We start from the raw sequence: 16,042 nt of genomic DNA, 5'->3' as shown, positions 1-16,042 counted from the left end.
GCGGGGGCCGGCCCTGGCCGCTCCGCCTATTGGGACTGGGGGGCCTGGGCCAGCCGTCGGCGCGGTGATAATGGGGCGCTGCCGTCTGGAGCCCCACGGCCACTGAAACCGCAGTGACACGACATCGGTGGAAGGGACAGAGCATTTCCAGGAGCATCTACGCAGTCCATGGCACCACGGGACTGGGTTGTAGGCACAGTTGGAAGGCGGCTTGGTAAGAATCAGCCAAACCCTCATCACCTTCCAAGTGAAGACCGAAAATGTATTTGGATAAGGGCACCCGCTTTGGTCACATAAACCGGCACTGTAAGGATTCTCAGCGAAATGAAACGAAAGAAGGCAGCATTGCCTTTATCTCGTTCGAACATCTTATTTCCTCACTCAGGCAGCTTAAAACCCGGTGCCGTGCACCCGCTGGTCCAGTGCGGGTTTTATAAATGACGGAAACACAGCGGTAGTGAGCAAGGTGAGACACCGGCATCGTGGAGCGTGCTCACTTCGAGACACCTTGCGTTGACGTCCCCCTCTCCGTTGTGCTCTTCGGTTCCACAGCAGCGAACGGCTCCCAGAGCTCTGACGCCTCGGGGTATCCCCGATGCAGGGGCCGAACCGCTGTCTGAGGAGGGGCACCTGCCCCAGCCCAGCCAGGAGCCGGGGTTCGTTTCACCCCTGTTCGCACACACGCGCCAGCCCTACATCTCCCTTACACCAGGTACAGCAAAAAGCAGAGCAGTCAACGACAGTGTTCGTCCCTGTATGTGCGTGCACTGATTGCATCCAAACGCACAATACCACCATCCCTACAACAACACAATGTATTTGTAAAAGCAATTCAGCGGGGTATTCTGCCTGCAGAACCCAGCCCTCGTGTGTATATCTATATGTCATATAGAAATCAATAACCATAGGATTGTTGAGGGCACCCAGGAGCATACTGGGTGCCCTCCAGCTGCCCCCGCCGTCGGGGCGCTGTATCGGGCGCTTTTCTGAGGTCCCTGTGCCAGGAACTCCTTTGTGGCTGAGGTCTGCAACACGTCCAGACCCCCCGGCCCTGGGCCGAGTGCCCGAGGAAGGCTTGCTGCCGGGTGATACCCGGGGAACGTTCGGAATTAAGTGGGATCCGAACCTTATCTGAAGCACAGTCGCGCTCGAGGGAAGCGTACTTCTCCGTGCGCAGGACAGAACACGGAGAAAGCAAGCCGGCTTTCGAGCTAAGCAGTCAGTAAAAGGCAACGGCGCGGTGCCCTGACGGATCGGTGTGCTCGCAGCCTCCGCCGGGCCGGCCCCAGCCCAGCCCGGCGCCGGAGAACACAGCAGCCCCGAGGAGCTCCCCGCACCCCGGGTGCCACCTTGTCCCGAGCCGATCTCGTTACAGTGCCCGCCCGCCCCCCTCGTTGCGCTCAGCAGAAATGGTTTCTTGAGTCCAGGGAACAAACCCCGAACGAGCTCGCCGTGAATGTGCTTCACGGTAATTTTAGGGCTGTCGCTTTCAGCAGAAAACGTGAGGTGATGAAGTGAGCTGCCGCCTTTGGGCGATTTGTGCGGAGCGCTCCTCCAGCTCAGTGAGCGCGGATCAAAGAACGCCAGGTGCGCTCTGAACCCAACCGAGCCCAGCTTCGTGCAGGAGCGCTGCCAGCTCGGAGCCCTTCCAGCGCTCCACAGACGGTTTTTCTTTTTTCTCCCGTTCTGCTTTCAGCGTCGAGGTGCTTCCGAGCCCAACTCACCGCTCCCCGAGCAGCAAGGCCCCACATCGCTTCCCCGAAAGCTCCCGGCGCTTCCCGACCCCCCCGTGGCCCCGAGGTGAGCCGCAAACTCCCCCCCGCCCCCGACTCCCGATGACCTTTTAAACCCGACCGAGCGCAGCGCGGGGATCCTCCGCAGAGAGCCGCGCTTCTATTTCGGGGCCCTCACGGAGCGCGCCGTTATCAGAGCCGACCACAAATGCCACATGAAAAGCAGCAAACATCCGGAGGGTTTCCTGCGAACCGAGCCTTTCTCAAGGCAGAGGCCTTTTTTTTTTTTTTTCTTTTTAACGCGTACTTAAAGGCAACGCGCTTTGCCTCCTTTAGGCAGTCCCAAACCGTTTACATTAAGTGATGTGCAAAGAAATCGTCCCGAATAAAGAAACTTTCGGGACTTTGCGTTGGGAAAGTGTGCGGAGCTCGGAGCCGCTGCCCAGGGATGGCGTACTGCTGAAGGGATAAAATAAAATCTATTAAAATCTAAAATCTAAGTATCTATTAAAAATATATAAAATGTATATATAAAAAAAATCTCTTTCCAAACTCTAACATCTCGACATAACGTTAACTGCTTTCCACCCAAATCACAGCCCCCGGCATCCGAAAGGTGCCCGGTTCCCCTGCACCATCGCACACCGCAAGCCGAACTCCGCCGAGCTGCCCCGAGCCCTCCGCCCCCGCCGCACGCAGCGCGGAGCCTCCCCGGGCTCACAGAGGAGCCGGGAGGACACCGCGGAGCTCCCGACCCCGCGGCTGCTGAGGGAGCAGAGCGGCGTGCGGGATCCCGGGCGCAGGTAAGAGCGCTTCCCCCTGGCCGGCAGCGCCCGGAGCCCGAGAGGTGCCGCTGCTCGCTGGGGACCGCGGGTTCGGCCGCTCCCGAACGGCCCGGGGCAGGGAGGGGAGAGCAGCGCATCGCGGAGGAGCTCGGAGCTCCCGGGAAGGGGTTAAACCCCGTCCCGAGGCTGCAGGCGCTGCTCTGGGCGGCCGTGCCGCCTTCCTGACCCCGGGACAGGGCATCCATCAGAGGCGTGGGAAGGGCGGGAGGGACGCGGGGAGCAGAGAGAGCGCGGCTGGGGTGTGGGATTACAGAAACCCCAATGAAGCCGACGGGAGCCTGGAAATGGCTCTTTCTTCGTATTAGGAACAACGTAATCGAGATCGGAGCCGCTCATTGTACATGAAGATTAATTCAGCATTACAAAGATCTCACAGATCACTGAGATCGCTAAGATCACAAAGCGGTTGTGTTTTTCTCAGTGAAATTAAAATACGTTTGGACTGCACCAGGAGCTGTCATTACGGCTTTCCTGCCCTTCCGTTCAAGGCTGAGCTGCACAGGACCAAGCACAGAGCGGTGCCTGGGGCCGGGCAGAGCTCCCCAAGCCTGCATTTCCAAGAACACAAATCCTGTCCGTTTTTATACTTAAGTACGTGCAAGTAATTAAAAAAAAAAAAAAAAAAGCTTTATACAATGCTGGATCCACTCCAAAAGATCAGGCATCTGAACTGAACTAAACAATTCGAGGCAGCCCATTTGTGCTGGTTTTATGTCAGAGGAGCCACGACAAATTTGTACTGGTGCAAGGTATATCGGGACAAGCTAGATAGATGCTAAAGTTATGGCTTTGTGAAGGACACTCATGTAACCATACAACTAAAGCCAATCCCAACGATGCCGGGATGAAATGGATTTCCTCTTTGCCACCACTCAGCTCCCAGACTATGCTTACTAAGGCCAGAATGAAAGAATCTAATAAAATATGCTCTAGAAGGTGGACTATACTACTATGTGCTATGATGGTGTATGTTAGCTTTATAGCATATATGTATATATTGCTTTCCTAAGTAGGCAGCAAAGTCTCACAGCATTTCACAGGTGTAAAGAGCATTGTATTTAGCCCCCCCAAAATTGCTACGTTACACAGATGTGAAAGTTGCTGTGGCTGAAGCTGGGAAGCCAGTGTCCCCTCACACCGACTACTTCTCATCACAGAAGGGATGAGCTGGGATTTTGGCATATGTAAGCATCCTTACTGCCGGCAGCTCAGCAGAAGTACATTAGTGCTACTGACAACACTATGAAACGACAGCAACAGTTCCGATTTCAAGAGCTTGCTGCCTGCAGTTCTGATCAGTCAGCAGTGATGGACGAGCTCAGAAAGAAAGTAAAAACATATTTAATCCTTCAATGACGCTAAAGCCAAATAAAACCTTTTTTTTCTAACAAGATTGACAGTGAGATATTTATTGAAAACAAAACAAACGACAAGCAAAGAATCTCTCACTTTTCTTTCCTTGGGTAATATAAGAATATCTCTTCGTACATGATCAAAAAGGGCTTTCTTTATACCCAAGACCTCTGAGTATAAAATTCGATGCCGTTTTTGCAAAACAAAATATTAAATTGTTTAAGTTTGTAATCTGAAAATTTGCCCAGTGAAAATAGTCCCGATTTTCTCTTTTTTTTTTCTTTGTAATTATATTCAATAATTAGGTGCACTGCAGCTCCTGACATCTGACATTTACATTCATAAATTAAGCTATGAAAATAAATTAAATCAGGCAGATGGAAGGTTTGGGTTATTGGTAGCTGCAAGTGTTGAGATTTATGATGTTTATCTTTCCTGATTATTATTAATAGATAAAGAGAGAATTATTTTTAGCTCATTGATTAATATTCCACTCGCAATTTCACTGAAGCATCATTGAAAGCTGCAGACCATGGGAAAAAGCTGCTCTCCTTCCAGATCCAAACTAGTCAATGTGATCGTGTTTTTAACGATTACTGTTCGCCAAATGTGTCACGGTTTCAGAGCTCCCAGTTTCATCTGCTTGCTTTACCGGGTACAATTTTGTTTCTCTGCCTAGAATGCATGACTGTTTGGTGTTCTGATCATCTACAACTTATACTGAGCCATGAGAGAAAATGGAACTCACCCCATCACAGCTGCCAAGGCTAGCAACTGCATTGGAAAAAAAATGCCTAAGTAATTCAGGTGGGGTTTTTGATCCAGTCATTATTATTTGGCCTTGAGATATGTTTAGAATTATCTAGGTGTACTTCAGCATTCACACCTATTTTATTTGGTCTATTTCTGTTTGAATAAAACCTAGGGACCAAAAGTCCCCTTTCCTCCTCTTTTGTCCCCTTCACATGGCTGCTTTATCTCCACAACATCCTTTGAAGGCTATTTACTGAAAGGATGAGAGACTGGTTATCACAGAGAACTGAAAACTTTAAAAAGAAAACAGGAATTTCAATAAACCTGCTCTGGAGCTAGATCAAGAACTAGAGATTCTCACTTCTACTGCAAACAACCTGCAAGATCTAAGATGATTTCTCCCCAGCTCTCACCAGCTTCCCAGTTCCATTAAGACAGGATGCCTGTTTAACCAAGCTGTGGATGTAAATGCTGGGATAATATTCAATTTAGAAACCTTGCTTCAATGATAAATTTAATGATAAGCAACCTTTTACATTGTTAAGAGTCAGGTCAAATCTTGAGGAGGTGGTTTATATAGTACCTCACTGCACCACTTTCATATCCCTCAACAATTAAAGCCAGCAGAGATTTGAATTAATGAAGCAAAGAGGATGACTATGGAGCTTTAATTTCCAACATTAGATGTGTATACACACACTCTTTACAAAAGCAAAGTGTATTTATGTCTTTCAGTTCAGACTAGCAACCTACAAAACATAAAGGCAGTAAATCCCTGAGCACAGAATAAACTGAAAAATGCCTAAGAAATATTAACCAACAACATTGATGATTTACAAAGGTGAGAGTTAGGATTGAAGCAATCCAAAATTATCTTAAATACCTGTAATACCTAAATTTTTATAGGGTACTGACATGCCCGTGGTCAGTTTCCCAGTTAGCAAAGCATTGCAAGGCTCACTAGTGCAAAATGTTGTCCACTTCGTAAAATAAAGACAGCAACTGCTGGCGCTTGCCAGTAACACTTTATATGTGGGTGCTCAAGTACTGTGACAGTGCATGTAAAAATGAGATCCGAACCAGGACAATCCCGAACACCCAGGTGGTTCAGTTGACAAGCACTCAACCACTCACCAGAGGGAGCCCATTTTCCCCAAAAGCCAATGCTTGTAGTACGACCAACCTGCTGTCCGGGGAGCGTCCATACAACTCACCCAAATCTTTGTTCCAACTGAGGCAGCTACACAGATGTACCACGAAGAGGAAAGAACAGAACTGTAAAGAACCACATAGCTGCTTGATTAATAGTTTTTGCAGCACAAAAGGCACTTTAGTGAAGAAGCTGCTATGTCTGTCTTCCAAGTGGAACATTTCTCAGGGAAACCATCCTCATATCTGCAGCATCTGGACACGTAAACATTTTATGTTGTCCCTTCTGTGTACTGTTTGTGATATTATATTTGAAATATATTTCTACAGAATATTTAAAGCCATTACACTGAAAAGAAAGTATTACAGTTTTTAAGTAATTTTTTTCAAATAGAAAAAGTATTTCAGAAAAAAAAGACACCTCTCACTTCATATTCCCTCAAGGGAAAGAAGCAACCCTCTACTGTATTAGCAGTTCTTAGGCATTCTTTAAAGTCAAACTGAAGAACTACGTGATTACCTGCAGCTGCATGCCTCCTGGTATCCGTCCTTTTTCCCCCCCTTCAATATCATGAGATAATATAAAGTTACTACCTTTGCTTTGTCTTCTTTGCTCTCCACTTTGTTTTTTCAGCGTTATTCTTTCTAGCCAGAAGAAGTCAGTAGATGCCAAAGCATAGACCAAAAGTACTGATAAGTAAAAGCCAAAGTGCACTGATTATCTTATTTCCATTAAAAACAAAACAAAACAACAACAACAAAAAAACCCAAATCTATCTGTGGAATCAATTTTTTATGAGTGGGTGGAAGGATTTTTAATTCTTTAGGTTTGCCACCTGGCAGACAGATTTAATAGCAAACTCCAAACACTGAGGTCCTGGACACCCTGCTCTGTGTCCCAGCTTGGGCAGTGGTTGGAGCAGATGGACCCAGAGGTGCCTGCCAACTGCCGCCATTCTGGATGCTGAGATTCTCTAATGAAGACTTGATACAGTAAGCAGTACATAAGGGTGCAATTAATAAGCATGCAAATGATTTCAGACTAATTCTTGGGGGTTTCATTGCAGACTATAGCTTCAGAAACATTATGAAGTACAATCAGCTCATTTTTATTTCAATATGTGATCAGAGAACTAAAACTGGATATATCAAGTGTCTTTGGAAGGGGTCCTTGTTCCTGGAGACCTGCTGATCAATCAGCTTTCCCTGACTAGACACCAGACTTTACAATAGCAGTAGCAAGTCACAAGCCTATCACTTCGCTTTACAGGAGCACCAAATTCATTTGAATTAAAACAAGAAGATAAGACGAAGTTATTTAGTTACCAAATTGCATACAGGCATGAGTATGGCATGCAGAGAATCCCTTTGACAGATGCGTGCAGGGTTTACATTTGTGTCTCAAAGAGCTCTTACTGTTGAGCACACAAAATGGTGAAATATTCAATGGCTGATTTTTCCACTAAGCAGCTACGTGATAGAACATTTGACCATTATGCTTACTGACTTCATGCCTCTGTTTACAAAGCACAGCCTTCTATGTCATTGGCTCAGCCTGAAATCTCACATTTCACTTTTCAAAAAGTCCTTAGACTCAAAGCAACCACCGCTGCTACCTGAAAGTGATTAGCGAATATGCCTTATCATTTTCTCATTCAAAGGAAAAAAATATAGTGAAGCTATTTTTTCCTTTACTAGAGCTCCAATAAAAGAAATTTTAAAAATCTGTATTTGAAAACTGGTGAATTGTGATATGCATTCAGATGCTGTCACAGCAGAAGCACAGCCCTTGCAGAAATACTTTGCCAGCTTGTGACGTGTACACTCTCACAAACTGATTTTACTGGATTAAGTCCAGAGGGAGGAGGAGAGGCGTACAACACTCACTTCTTACAACACTAGAATCAAAAGCTAGTAGTGTTGTCACAGCAACTGATCAGACAGCTGCAATGACACTACTTACAATAACTAGAAATAACATGTAATACTGTAGTATGTAGTTGCCTAAGCTATATGTTTCATTATGATTTTTATTATTTATTATTTTTATTGTTTGATTTTTATTATTACTGAGAGAGCGGTGAGGTGCTGGAACAGGTTGCCCAGAGAGGTTGTGGATGCCTCATCCCTGGAGGTGTTTAAGGGCAGGCTGGATGGGGCCCTGGGCAATCTGACCTAATATTTGACCCAGCAGCTGGCAATGCTGCCTGCAGCAGGGGGATTGAAACTTGATGATCCCTGGGTCCCTTCCAACCCAAGCCATTCTATGATTCTGTGATTATTACTATTAAGGTTAAGACTGCTGATTATTTCTTGCTTTTACAAGGCACATCTTATATTCATCATTAATCACATATGAAGAACTTATAGGTTCACATATATTTCATGTGATTTCATCCACCCACTAACTATACATTAACGCTGCTTTTTATAAAGGTGAAGGTCAACATCTGTCCTACAGTACTGGAAAAGAAGTGAGTTGAAAAGTGTATCTCTGTGACAGACAGTAAATATAGTAAATAAATTTTCAGCTCCCTAAAATTCAGTGGTGTACTTTCAGAAAATAGCTCAGTTGAATATATTTTTTTCCAGGAAGAATTTAAATAATAATGTGAATTTAATACAATACATGGCACCAGAAGTAATTTGGACACGTGTCTGGGAAGATCACAAAGCATTCAAGGTCATGCTTTAAATTTCCAGCCAGAATCAATAAATCTAGTTACTTTGCAGAATGATACATTCAACAAGGAAAGTTTTCTTTTGAGAACAAGTTATTATGCATTGCTCTGTTAAAAACAGTTAAGAAATGACTAACCAGCTTGAATTCTAGAGGAAGAGTTGGTTGCAGTGTTGATAGTATTGAGAAATGTTTCCAGTTCCAAATCAATCATGTGTAAGTTTCACAGCAACAAATAATTAAAAACCAAAGTTCTCAATCTGAAGCATTTAACCATCTCTTGGACTAGATTGAAAAGGAATTCCAGCTTGAGCTCAGTGGAGCTCTCTAAATAGCAGTGTAGTCCAGCAAGGAAGAAACAGAGAACGATCATTTGAGAAGACTCTGAAGAGTGCACAACACACCAACACTACAAAAACAGCTGCAGCTTCACCTTTTTCTTGCACACTAAACTGGACATTACTTGGAACCACCATTGTATCACAAATTAGAGCAAGACAGTAAGAGGATATAGCACTACTTTAGAGTTCCCATGTAACCGCAATGCTAGATAATCAATCAGAAGTTGTGTTTATCAAGCTTCTACCTATTGTTTTTTGTCTTGCAATTGAGGGCATTCTGAAAAAATGTGGAGTTCACACTTCTTCCAAATGCAGCTTTTGTACAACTTCTTGGTACAAAAAGGCATTTATATAGTATTTTTCATCCAATAAGTGCTTTACAAATATATGTTAGCATTACTGACAATCTTCTGAAGCTTTGGGAACTGTGGACAAACATGTTCTAAACAACCTGCCCTATACTTCATTAGATGAGTAAAAGACCATGGATTGTGAACCTCTTCGTTTTCCCTCTTCAGGGCTAAGTGCATTTTCTATGTGGAGCTAAAATACTGGTTTCAGCTTCCCTTTTGTCCATATTCCTGCTTTTTAGCACCATGGGAATCAGAGCATCATTAGGACTGTTTAGCAGATTACGCCCAAGAGCTTTGGGTAGGATAACTAATCAGAGATTAGGAATACCAGACTGATTACAGTCAGTTGGTAAAAGGGTAAATCAATTGTTCAAAAGATCATTAGAAGAGGAAACCAAGCCAAATTCAAACTTTACTTTTACTGTGCATTCTGTGAGCTAATTCTGGAACTGTGGCTTAACTCTCCTCCTAAGTTTAGGTAACTTTTTTTCCTATTGATTCTAGAAGACTATAAAGTATAGTATCATACACACCAAATAACAATGGCTATATTTGTATATAAATTAGCATAATGAATAAGCAATCTTCCATACTTACTGTATAGTACATATGACTACATAACACCACTGTACTTGATCTTTTTCATAATTTTTGTGTACAAAAGGCATTATGGCAAGCTGCAGCTTTATTTTAAATGAGTACCATAATCTCTGACTACAGGAGTAGAAAACTAGGAAACAAGAAATAATTAACTGTGATTTTTTAAAATACTTATTCCACTAATAAATGAGTGAATGAATCAGATACTATTACTCCTTTTGTAAATCCTGTTTTACACCCAAGCATATGACATACAAAATTATCAGGAAAAAATCATTCAGAGATATTGAAAAAATTATACATCTAAACACTCACATTTAAATAACACAATATTTTTGAACATTCCATAAGAAAACATTTTTACCTTTTTGTAAAATTAAGTATTGAAACTGCTGATGTAATATAGATCAAATTCCAGTTTGGGTAATTTATTTCATTATAGTTTGATTTACACAATGATTTTATACTGCCTAATATTAAGCATTTACCTTACAGACTGGAGAAAGTTAATTAAAAAGAAGGAGGAAGAATCCCACAGAAGAAGTGTTGTTTTTTTAATTTTGCATTTCTAAACACTGGGTAGTGCCATTTGTACTACAGCCACAGCTGTAGTCCATCCAAATGACATCTACATGTTTTTTGTGATAAGTATTCCCTTATGCCTCCTAACAGAATTTTTGAATTCTTCAGGATAAGATCCTCTACAAACACGTGTAATCATTAGAAATATATATTGTTTACAGTAAATCACAGATATCCTTTGTTTCTCGTAGCGCGACCTCCACATTAGGAATTTCCATCATAATTTTTTCATTTGCTTTGTAGAATCATAGTCAGACATTGTTAATCAATGGTTCAGTATCAAAATGGAAGGACAAGTAGGCTGGAGTTTTATATGTATCAATTAGCAGTAAAAATACGTTTTCATAGAATCATAGGATGGTTTAGGTTGGAAGGGACCTTTAAGTTCATCCAGTTCCAAACCCCCTGCTATAGGCAGGGACACCTCCCTCTAGACCAGGTTGCTCAAAGCCCCATCCAGCCTGGCCTTGAATGCTTCTAGGGAGGGGGCATCCACAGCTTCACTGGGCAACCTGTTCCAGGGTCTCACCACCTCCACAGTAAAGAATTTCTTCTTGATATCTAGTCTAAATTTACCCTCTTCCAGTTTAAAACCATTTCCCCTTGCCCTGTTGCTGACTTTTCTACCTAGCTGACTGGTAGAAAGAAGGCATATATTTATTATACTTGCAAACTTGCAGCAATTTAGGAGGGGCATAAAGGAGCTTTAAGAACAAGACCGTAATTCAAAACTGTCTTGAATATTTCAGAACTAGCCTAAAAATTGTAGAAAATAATCTAAGGGACAAATGCAAGGTATGTTGGTGATGCAGAAAAAAATCTACATTATGGATAATGAACTTTGAAGCAAGAAGCAGTACTGAAGAAAAGGATTTGAGAAGTAATTGTAGATCACTTCAAATGCCAGACAACTGTATCATACTGCTGAAGGAAGAAAAAAAAATACATCACAGTGGGCTATGTGGATATGAACATTCTTTGCAGCCTGTAAAGTGAACTTTCCTCAGTCCTAAGAGAAGAGGGTGTCCAGTAGGGACACCCAGAGCAGGGAGTCCAGGCCCATGTCCGGGCAGCTGCTGAAGGTCCCCAAGGAGGAGACTCCAGAGCCTCCTGGCAACCTGTGAGGTGACAGATTAGTCAGCTCCTGAAGTTTCCTTCATTTATAATAACCCATAAATAGGTTTTATTTATCTTTTCTAGTGTGATTTTGTTCATTTAGGAACAGCTATTCAAAAACTGCTGAAAAATGTATCATTTCCTAAGTTACATTCAGACCTCACTATATTACTAGTTAATAATGCCCCTCTGTAGATCTCTAAAACAGTGAATTCACAGAACTGAACTTCTTTTTTTGGCATCAAACAAAAACTGTCTTTCTCAAATAAAATTAAGTATATAAATCTTACACACAGGTAGTATGCAAACAAATAATCTGACAGCAGTGTCCCCCTGGAGGGAGAGGTCTAACTGTGCAGTTCTGATTTCATGTTGCACACTCAGATTGCACAGTTCTTCACAGTCTATTTTTCAACTGCATAAAGTCAATTAGTCTCACTGCTCAGACTTGCTATGAACAGAAGAGAGGTGTTCCAGTCATTTCAGTTATCAAATACCTAAGGAGCTATTTCATATTCTCAGTAAACAGGACAGCATAAATCTTCTACATGCATGTATTACTAATTGCTCACACAAAGCTGTAAAAAAATATTAAAATTGTAATGTATAGAAAAAGTAATTATAGGTTGAAAAGCTGTTTTTCAGCTAACTTTTGAGGAGCATTTCCTAACTCAAGTGTAATGTTGGAGCTTAACAATTTTAAATTCAGAATGAAGACTCAAGTTTGAATGCCATCACAGAAAGAAAATTATGAAGATTTCTTTCAATGAAGCATATAGATACTTTCTCACTTTTAACAGATATTAAACATTAAGTGGTATATTTTATTTTGTCCTTTTCTAGACCATGTTGCATAAAGTTAAAACCGGTAATCAAGGATGTTGAAGTAATTAATCTCTCCCTGCTAGATATGCTAGATACATTAGAAGTCACTGGATTGCATGACAGATTCTCAGGTAACTCCGTATTGATTTTTTTCTGTATATTGAAAAATATTGTTAAAGAAAATAGTTCTCTCTGAAAGTTTTAAATGGAGTAAATTTACTTTCATTTTCATATGTCTACTTTATATCCTTGCTCCACTGTCATCCAAAATGGTTCCAGCTTCAGTACATGGGGGCACAAACCTGTTCTCCCTATCAATCAGCAGTAAATCAAAATCTGTCTGTTTGGGATTTTTTTTTTTTGGTCATTTATTTGTTTGTTTTAATTCACATTAATCACCTTGGAGAATCTAATAAGATTATCTGTGCAACAGAGATTTGGCCAGATACTTGATCAGCTATTGAAATCTCAAGTCTGAGGAGCAGTTTGGAAAAGAAGAAAACAAGAATAAATAAATCCAGAATCACATATGTGCAGTATTGACTTTGCAATTTATGCTAAGTACATGACAGATCACAGGTGATTAACTTCTCCGCAAGCATCTCTATGCTACCATGGTTCTGTTTAAGATATTCTGCTACATCCTAGAATACCTTTCCTAAATAAACTCCAGAGGGTAAATACTTAAGACAATAGCAAATGATGGGTGACTGAATGTAAGAACATCAAAGGTTCTCCGAGGGAGGTGAGCTACAAGAGAAGCTTTGAACCCAGGTTAAAATGTCACAGGGTGCTACCTGAGCACTGCATTTATCAATTTAATTCCTCCAGAATCAACAAATAAACTTTGTGACAAAGATAAAGAAAATCTAAACCTGTATTTATTTCTTGAAGGCATCTTTGAAGTTACCTCTAGTAATGGATAACTACCATTTCAGACACACATTTTAAAACATTTAAACAAATTTCCCAGCAAAGTAACGAAAATACACAATCGTATTGATTTACAGACCACCTTCTCAAAAAAATCATTGAAAGGCATTAAAGCAGCAAAACAATTTTTCCTATTTTTTTGAATTTTAGGATAAAAACTCTCCATGTAAACAGTGAATTTCTTTTATACAAACTGCAACTGACTTCCAATGTATTTGAAGTTCCTATAATATAGTAAAATGCATTGCAGACTATCAGTTGAGAAGCTCACAGTGCTGCCCAGATTGATCAACCAACCAATCAAAGCAAGAATCTGAAAACTATATCTGTCAATCTGTATTTGCAGCTAAAGCCTACTTTGCATTCATGTCTGTACTTTAAGCAAAAGGATTTCTTTAATTGATATCAGTTACTAGACTAAAAGGAACTGTGTTTCTAAAAGTTACTCCTCTCCCAAATCCCTTCACTTACTAACTAAACACAATTTTATTTTATTTTTTAATTTATTAAGTCCTGGTACAATTCTATTCCACAAAAAAATGCTGTCTCAAAGCTTTCCCTGTTCACACAGCATGAGGATGGGCACACAGCCCCAGTTACTGTCGCTGCTGTTTTTTTTGTTCACTTTGAAATTGCCTGAACTCCAGTAGATAAGAATGCTGCCTTCTGCTGTCCAGTGAAGAAAGTGATGAATGGGAATGTTGGTTTGCTCATGCTGCCCATAATTTGAAGATGATATGGGAATATAAATAATAAGCATAAATTCAAATACTACTACTACTAATAATATAAAAGCATTGACATGTTCTGCAAAGATGTAGCCATAAATTAGCAAGAGTTCTCTTATTTCATATGGAAGAAAAAATGCCAAGGAAGAATACACAAGAATGAAGTGTTCCATGCATAGATCTAAACTAATGGAGAACAGTTATTTCCAAAGGGTACCAATTTTACTTACCTACCATAGAGGAATTTATAGCAAGAATTTTTAGTTCTTTAAAAAACTTGTGGATTCTTCATTTTTCTCCCCCAGAGCACACCACGGATGCTGCCAAAAACTAGTGAATAAGGTTCACATTAAAAAAAAATTATAGTAATATTCACAGTTTTAATAACTTAGTGCTATACACAGTCATGTACATTCATAGTACCAACCACTGTTTTTTTCCACTTGTTAGAGAAGTTAATACCAAATCCTACATAAAAATACAACTTTATTGGATCTTTTGACTTTATGATTGTAATTACATTTCAGCCTACTGCATTTGAAATCAAGTAAGTGATGAGTAATCGTGTAGGGGTAACAATAGTTAAATACAAAGCAGTTATTACTGATACAGACACTAATGAAATTGATAATGAAACACTACATTTCTCAAACTTTATTTTATACTAATATGGAAATAAGGAAACACTTCATCTTTACAGTAGAGGAAACGCAGCCTCCCAAATGTTGCAACGTGAAAGATTAATAGTGATAGCTCTTAAAGGGCATGGCTAATTTCTCTCAAGTTGTAAGGCTTGGACTATCATGGATTGAGAGCATCCCTGTCTAGAAGGACTTGGGGGGTTCTGATGCTTGACATGAGCCAGCAGTGTGCTCTTGCAGCCCAGAAGGCCAGCTATATGCTGGGCTGCATCAGAAGAGGGGTGGCGAGCAGAGAGAGAGAGGATTGTTCCCTCTACTCCTCCCACGTGAGGCCCCATCTGCAGTACTGCACCCAGGTCTCAGGCCCTCAGTACAAGAAAGATGTGGAGCTGTTGGAGTAGGTCCAGAGGAGGGCCATGAAGACGATCAGAGGCTGGATCATCTCTCCTATGAATACAGGCTGAGGGAGCTGGGCTTGTTCAGTATGGAGAAGAGAAGGCGCAGAAGTCTCTCAGCCCAGTTTAATAAATATTATACTTGAATGTGTATGTTGTTATGAAAACCTGCCTTTCAGTCAGACCCTTCAGTTCAAATGCTGCCTTCCTGAAGACAAGCTCTATTGTTTGGCATGATTTTCTGATAAAAATCTTGTTCCAAAGCTCTTTAAGAGAAAGATCACTGCATTTTAATTCAAAGAGTTTATGAACAATATATGTATATTCTTGTTTGAGAAATACTTGGCAAGAGTGCTGCAAAGAAACTCCAATCCAACGGTCAGTGTAAAACATGAGCAGATTTAGCAAAGCATGCTTTTATCCAGGATTGCAAGAATCCTGAAAAAATTCCAACTTCATTCATTAGCTGTTTATATTGGAGCACCTATATCAATAACAGCAAAATATATTGCAAGAGTGCTAACTACTCATCTGCCTTACAAAATTGTTTTTAAACTGGAGAAGAAATAAAAGGAAATGAAAACAAAATGTCCTGTTCGGATCCGCGTGATAAAATAACAAAAAGAATTTACCAGCTAATTTATTGAGCTTTAAATGTTTACCACTACAACAATTCTAGGATATTTTCAAGTCTGAAGGATGAAACTGCCTCTGCAATTTGGAAAGGAAAATTCTATCAATACCATTCCACGCTAGCATGTCAGCTTTGCAATATGATTTCAAAGTGATGTAAACACCTTTATCCATGAAAGAAGGTAAGGTACATTTTAAAATGAAGCCACATCTATTTAGCTTAAAAAAAAAAAAAAAAAAAAAAAAAAGAACAAAAGTCATACGGGGTTGGCTAGATAGTTATATAGCTGGCAATGTGCTGACAACCTCCCTCAGCACAGAGCTGAAAATCTCACCCCAGAGAGCAGAGATGGGAGCCAAATAGTGAAAACAGAACAAGAAT

General features: G+C 41.2%; 1 protein-coding gene across 12 annotated transcripts; it reads left to right on the top strand.

Annotated features, from left to right (window-relative positions):
- Positions 7–15,822, top strand: LOC110393634 (predicted GPI-anchored protein 58). 12 transcript variants are annotated; one of them, XR_002435069.1, is made up of 6 exons: positions 7–712; positions 1,697–1,800; positions 2,333–2,536; positions 4,611–4,738; positions 12,349–12,461; positions 15,707–15,822. XR_002435069.1 is itself a non-coding variant. In XM_021386709.1 (6 exons), exons 3-6 carry the CDS (start codon positions 596–598, stop codon positions 2,921–2,923), a joined length of 465 nt encoding a protein of 154 aa, XP_021242384.1. In that variant the 5' UTR covers positions 7–214; positions 386–466; positions 553–595; the 3' UTR covers positions 2,924–3,966. The 12 variants fall into 12 exon arrangements, 9 of the variants coding, with proteins under 9 accessions (XP_021242384.1, XP_021242383.1, XP_021242382.1 ...); XR_002435070.1 differs by lacking the exon at positions 15,707–15,822 and adding an exon at positions 12,764–13,109; XM_021386709.1 differs by lacking the exons at positions 4,611–4,738; positions 12,349–12,461; positions 15,707–15,822 and adding an exon at positions 2,884–3,966 and having other exon boundaries at positions 7–214; positions 386–466; positions 553–712.

The sequence above is a fragment of the Numida meleagris genome, chromosome 2 (assembly GCF_002078875.1).
Source record: "Numida meleagris isolate 19003 breed g44 Domestic line chromosome 2, NumMel1.0, whole genome shotgun sequence".
Taxonomy (NCBI): Eukaryota; Metazoa; Chordata; class Aves; order Galliformes; family Numididae; genus Numida; species Numida meleagris.
Note: the sequence above shows the minus strand (reverse complement) of the source record. Positions and strands in the feature narration are given on the sequence as shown.

What these genes read in the sequence shown, in the direction of transcription:
- LOC110393634 (XM_021386704.1), top strand. Translation starts at nt 169, where the DNA reads ATGGCACCACGGGACTGGGTTGTAGGCACAGTTGGAAGGCGGCTTG. An exon ending in CACAGTTGGAAGGCGGCTTG is followed by an intron (nt 215 to 1,696) that starts GTAAGAATCAGC and finishes TTCTGCTTTCAG; the next exon opens with CGTCGAGGTGCTTCCGAGCC. An exon ending in GACCCCCCCGTGGCCCCGAG is followed by an intron (nt 1,801 to 2,332) that starts GTGAGCCGCAAA and finishes CCCAAATCACAG; the next exon opens with CCCCCGGCATCCGAAAGGTG.